Source organism: Rhamphochromis longiceps, linkage group LG9, assembly GCF_057381845.1.
Source record: "Rhamphochromis longiceps isolate RC_006_pf linkage group LG9, R_longiceps_female_GT1.1, whole genome shotgun sequence".
NCBI lineage: Eukaryota > Metazoa > Chordata > Actinopteri > Cichliformes > Cichlidae > Rhamphochromis > Rhamphochromis longiceps.
The window spans coordinates 26,305,425-26,311,704 of record NC_140565.1 but is presented as its reverse complement, the minus strand read 5'-3'; the positions used below and the strand labels follow the sequence as shown (position 1 = coordinate 26,311,704).

At 34.8% G+C, this 6,280-nt stretch overlaps 1 protein-coding gene across 1 annotated transcript; it reads left to right on the top strand.

The window, feature by feature from the left end:
• LOC146662433 (mucosal pentraxin-like) lies at nt 1-3,489 on the top strand. Its single transcript, XM_085419050.1, has 5 exons — nt 1-1,449; nt 1,703-1,757; nt 2,173-2,275; nt 2,360-2,657; nt 2,795-3,489. The coding sequence occupies exons 2-5, from the start codon at nt 1,703-1,705 to the stop codon at nt 3,011-3,013; spliced, it is 675 nt and encodes a 224-aa protein (XP_085275176.1). The 5' UTR covers nt 1-1,449; the 3' UTR covers nt 3,014-3,489.
• Nucleotides 3,490-6,280: the final 2,791 nt, after the last annotated feature.

The window sequence follows — 6,280 nt, the reverse complement described above, 5'->3', positions numbered from 1 at the left end:
AGCTTTCTTGGCTGCTGCCTCAAAGCACACTGTGCGCTGTCTATCTTGCGTGCTGCACAATATCGTTTATTATTTAGTAAATATTGATATCTATGACTAGCTAGTTTATTGTGATGGTGCTTTGTTTTCTCTATTATTATGTTGCTCTTTGTTGTTTGCTGTCTCCTCTGTTTGTTTGTTTTTTTTTTGGTTTTTTTTTCTCCATACAGGTGACCCAGGAGTTCTTTTTTTTTTTTTTCTCTCTCTTCCCCCCCTTCTCACCGTCTCTTCTCCCCTTTGGTTTTCTTTCTTTCTCTCCCCCTCTTTCTCTCATTCATTCCCCCTGTCCTATTTATTTAAAAAAAAAAAAAAAAAAAAAAAAATGACAAAGGATGAACTGAAGCTCTGCCATCACGTAATGTCGCATACTGCTGTTTCTGATGTCATTTAAAAAAAAAAAAAAAAAAAAAAAAAAAAAAAAAGAAGAGCTCTGAGGAGCAGCGTCACATCTCAGACATGCTTTTACTGATTACAGACAGGTAACATTAGTGTCTGCACTGGCCTCATCCACATTTGTTATTGCTATCTAATTAAAAACCACTAAAACACATCAATTTAGGCAGTTAAACATTAGCAATTATACCGCAACATTAGCTTATCAAATGCAAGGTACTTTAAAATGCACAAGAGAAGTCACTTTCACTCTTTGTATGACAGCAGAAATAATTACGTGATCATTAGTCTAATATTTTGGAATGTTCAAAACTGAACTATTATCAGTACCATTGTTCATTACATTATTATTATCATTATGAATGCCTTAGTGTAATACAGAATAACCATTAATTATCATGTACAACGTTAACTTTGAATTTACCAATGACAGCTCTATGCGAACAAAGGACATGTTATAAAACAGCAAGACAGAGATCGACAGCAGGCGTCCCTCTTCTGTCCACGATCACGCCATCAAACAGTGAGGAAGATGAAAGAACAAGTAGCTTATATAAGCAAGTAATAGCTGTGGTCCTGGATACCATTAGATTTTTTAATATATATGCCACCAAAATTTGGCCTTATTGTGTTGTTAGCTACACAATGTAGCATCAGCTACAACTCTTAGGCATCACTTTGAGAATTTTCCATAATAATTTCATATCTCACTGTTTTATTTCCCTTAGTCAAACGTTTAAGCTCATTAGTCTCCCGTTTATACTCAGTTCATGGTTTAGTTGAGTATTAGTACAAACCAAGGAAGTTTCAACTGAACTGACCTTCACCACTGTAGAATTATCATCATACTGCAGATTACAGGAAAAAAGAAAAAAGTAGGAAAAAAGAAGAAGTGGATGAAGGAAGTGAACACACTGACACAGACAAACCGTCAGAAATGGGGAAGAAGTATATAAAACTCAAACTTTCACAACCTTCACAACTGCTGCACAGACAGTACCAGACACAGATTTCAAGGTAAGTTGAGACATTTAAAACTGGCATGTGTAAGAACGTAACCTTCATTCTGTTATATACAAAACTTCATTTTCTTTCATTTTGTTTTTACAACGAGCAATACAGGTGAAGTAGATAATTTACGCCTCTATTGTTTATTGTAGGAATCCAAAGCAAGCAGTAAACTGGTGTCACTAGTCTTGAGAATAATTCGAAAAAGTTCCATTTATATAATTAAGTATAATTTGTGCTGTGATTTTTTGCCTTGTATTAGATGAAGCTGTTCCCTGTACTGGTGATGCTGACAGCATGTGCTGCAAGACCTCAAGGTATTTTGGGTTTTTTCTGAACAAAGTGAATACAACAGCAGATTTCTACGATCTTCATGTATTTTGTTATTCACTTTTAATGATACTTTGGTTTTTAATAACGTTATTAAAATTTCTAGCCAATCTTTGTAACAAGACTGAGAAACAAAAAGGATTTACATATATTTAAAATTTGTATTTTTAATGTTGTTTCTTTCTGGCTTCATGTGAATTTGACTCATTGAAAACCTTTGAGAAAAATATAGTATTTCCTTCTTTTAAGTTTTCTTATTAATCGTATTCATTTCTTATTAAATCTGAGTGTTGGCGGGACCCCGCACACATGCTTCTCTGTGTTCATAATTTCCTGCATTTTCCTTTTTCATAAAAAAAGGAAAACCACTTGAAAAGTGTCTTCCTCTTTCTTTCTTCTCAGATTTGTCTGGTAAAATGTTCACTTTCCCACTGGAATCCAACAGAGCTCATGTGAGGCTGAATGCGTCGAGATTGGATTTCAGTTCTTTAACACTCTGTCACAGGTAGCAATGAATATGTATGCATTTCCTATAAGAAGCAACTGTATCTCTGATTGTGAAATAAGTCATCCTTTGCCATGCCTACAGATCATTTACAGACCTTAAAAGAGACCACGTTTTGTTCTCTCTGGCTACACCTGTTCATTCCAATTACGTCCTGATCTTCTGGGATGGTACAAATAAAGAGATTGAGCCCGATATCAAGGACAGGACAGCTGAATTTGGAGGGCGAGACTACAAGCCAAACATGTGGCACTCTATCTGCACCACGTGGGACTCTGAGTCTGGACTGGTGCAGATTTGGTTTAATGGGCTACCTTCGATTAGGAAATTTGTCAACACTGGAACAAACATCGTAGGACCTGTTATAATAATTTTAGGACAGGTACATGTTTTATTGATAAATTATAAATACTTATTTAGATTCAGTCAGACGCTGTATATACTAATAATGTACTATATGTACTATAATATACAATGTAGTTTTAATCTATTGTATCTCAAACACTGCATTCTTTACAGGAGCAAGATTCCCACGGTGGCGGATTTGACATTAAGCAGTCTTTCGTTGGCATGATGTCTGACGTCCACTTGTGGGATCACATCCTTTCCTCCTGTGAAATTCAAAACTATGTGGATGAACTAAACTTCACGCCAGGGAATGTGTTGAACTGGAGCGCACTGGAATTTGATATCATAGATAGAGTACTGATAGAAAATAAACTCATGACGTGTCACTAATCAGAAAATTACAAAGTCAAAAATCTGGTCAAAAAACTACTTTGTTTTTATGTCCATCATAAAGAATATTTGATGATTTTTTTTAAACCCTTTTACGATAATCATATGAAAGCGTTACACTGGTCGCTGTGATTACGTTACATGTTGGTTAATTCATGAACAACATTGAGAACAAAAACTGGTGAGCATAAATATAAAAAATAAAAAATTATTTTACGAATTTCTAATTGTAAATTTATTGTAAAGTGAACAATAAATTGACAATTCATCAACTTGTGCTATAAATGTTTTTCTAGTCAGTGCATGACAATAAAATGTAAAAAAAAAAGAAAAGAAGAAGAAGCTTTTTTTTTTGCCAAAATATCACCATCAGCACTGTGTCACAAAGTGCAATCGACAGAGAGGTCCAAACTTCTCCATTAAATCTGAAAACTCTGCATCTCTACTTAAGTATTTCAACTTAATCTAAAAGGTGGTGTTTTAGATGTCGCCCTCTACTGGCCAAAACTGATAAATGCAGTTTTTTTCCTTGTTTTGGCTTTTTTTAAAAAAAAAAATCAGATCGTTCGAGTACTATTTGTGTAATTTTATGATTAAATGGACCTATACCATATACACAGACCCTCTGGGATTTTTATTGTTTATGTGAGTAGTTCCTTTTTGACAGATGCCCCACAGTGGTGCAATCTGTGAAACTCACAGATGAACACACACTGTGTAAGAACACTGATAGCTGTGTTTGTTTTATTTGTTTAGATCAAACATGACAAAACACATAAAAGTGTTTTTAGATTACCATAGAGCTGTTTAACGCACACATCTATTAAATCTTCATGTATTTACAATACAGAAATGGCATTGCCATGAAAATTGTGTTGCTATGTTCAGTTCAAATGTTCAAACGATCAATGAGTGTAAGTAAACAAGTCCAAGGAGCACATGCAGGAGCAAACAAGTGCTTTGCTAATAAAATGGGGGGAAACGTGCACTCACGTGGACTTTTGATTGCCGTGCAGGTCGTTCTTCAGCCAAACAAATACTAACTGTCAATAAAAGTCAATAAAACTACTTCTGCCTTTCATGCATCCAAAATCAAAGTGAAAGTACAGAGACTTGATCTGTAAATGACTGCAGAATATCAGCTCTGGTAGAAAAACAACTCACCAATCACTTCTATTTTTGATATTTTTGTTGGGAACTAAAGAGAACCTCTTGAAGGCTCGATTCTTAGTGTTAGTGACCTTCTGCATTTCTACTAAAAAATAAAAAATATATAAATTCAACAGTAAATTTGCATTTCTTACATGTAACTTAGCACTGGCTGGAATTAAATAGGACACCATAATGCTATAAAGTGCATAAGATATTTTAGTTTGGACCAAACTGTAATGCAACTGGTGACCAACTTACAGCTTTATTTACAGTCTCCCACTTTCAGAGGCTCAAAGGAAGTTTATCAAACTAATATAAGGATTGTTTTAATATGATAATAGGATGAAAATTCTTTACTGTCTGGAATCCAGAACCCATGAACATCATCCGATGTGTGTTTCCTGGCTTTAGATGCTCTCCAAGGCCTTTATAGCAGCCACATTCACTTGCTGCTTGTTTGTGGGTTTTTCAGCCGTCAGTTTTGTCTTTGGAAACTGAAAAACTAATTAAGTCAAGTTAAATTTGGTTTAATCTGTCCAAAGATTTGTTTCCTGTGCATGCTCTTTTACATGTTTTCTGGCAAAGTCTACTCAGCCATTTTTGTTCCAAGTGTAACCAGTTGTTAGCACTTTGTAAACTCTCTGCATTTACGCTCAGGAAGGTTTAGCTTGATTGCAGACTTTAAAAATAATATATCTGCTTCATTGAGATTGTAGTTTCTTAACAATGGTCTTCCAGGCCTTTTGGCATTTAGTGTGCAGCAGGTTTATTTTATTTTTCACCCTGATGATGGTCATAAGATGCAAGAAAAAGCTACCAAATTACAAGTTTAACACTTTGAATTATCTCCAGATCTTTTATCTGCTAAATCTGACATGAAATATTGAATAAACAGATCTGATTTGGCCATGAAACTACTCATATAGATAATACAATTTTATATAATATATAATATTGTATTATACATTGTCGCAGGATGCCCTGAGCTACAGAAAACTTATTTCTAAGTCAAATATTAAAAATCTAAGCAATGTTTGATTTGTAATATGAGTAGTGTCTTTGTATTAGATGGCACTGTGGCTTCTATTGTTGATGCTGGCATCATTGCTGCCAGTCCTAAAAGTACAGAAGATAAATATTAAAATGAAACTCAAAGAAAATTCATGCTGATGAAAATTGTGTGCAGGATTTAGATGTGTTAAGTTTTAATGCTTGTTATCGCTTAGTGGTTTGATTTAAGGATGAAACTAACATTACTAGATCTTAAACCCATGCCTCCTACAGCAACAGCAATAGATAAATTATACAGGTTGTCCATAATTGTATATCTATTGTCTTATAGACTGTATTTTGACTTTTGGCTGCTCCATAAATTCACTGACTTGTTGTGCACTAACAAGGAGTTCATCAGGCTAAGTAAACAAGTCCAATGTCCAAAGGCATGTCAGAGATAATGAAGCTTTGGCAAACATAAATATCAGAGTGGATTAGCGGGAATTTTGGCAGCTCACAAGGACGAAGTTCATATTTTTGGTAGAGCAGCTTTTAAAATGTTTAATGTTTCAGAGAAGACATGCATCTAACTATTAAAGATGCTTCTATCATATACTTCTATAGACTGTTTTAGACTGAGATATGACAACAACACAACTCATTTGTGTGTCTAGAAAGGAGGGAAAAAATGACGGCCAAGTCCTCACTAAAGCAAAAGTACACTGAACTACTTTTGTTTCACAGGGTAGATAATGCTCATTTCAATGCTCTAAAGTAATATTGTTTTAAAGTAATATTGCTGGATGGATAAGATTAGAAATGAATATATCAGATGCACAGCACAGGTTTAGTTGTTTGGAGTCAAGGTTAGAAAAGCAAGGCTGATGGTTTGAACATGTGCAGAGGAGAGATAGTGGCTATATTAGGCAAAGGATGCTGAATATGGCATTGTCAGTCCAGAGGAACACCTTAGAGGAGGGTCATGGATGTAGCAAAGGACATGCAGAGGGTGTAACAGAAGAGGATGCTAGAGCAACCTGTAGCATCTTCTTCTGAGAGAAGAAGATGAACATTTAACTTAAAAGATCTTAAATTATACTGATTTATTAAAGCTCTACTTTT

Excerpts from the sequence above, each read along its gene's own strand:
- LOC146662433 (XM_085419050.1), top strand. The coding sequence starts at position 1,703 with ATGAAGCTGTTCCCTGTACTGGTGATGCTGACAGCATGTGCTGCAAGA. Across the intron at positions 1,758-2,172 it reads ATGTGCTGCAAGACCTCAAG|ATTTGTCTGGTAAAATGTTC; the intron begins GTATTTTGGGTT and ends CTTTCTTCTCAG. Across the intron at positions 2,276-2,359 it reads TCTTTAACACTCTGTCACAG|ATCATTTACAGACCTTAAAA; the intron begins GTAGCAATGAAT and ends CCATGCCTACAG.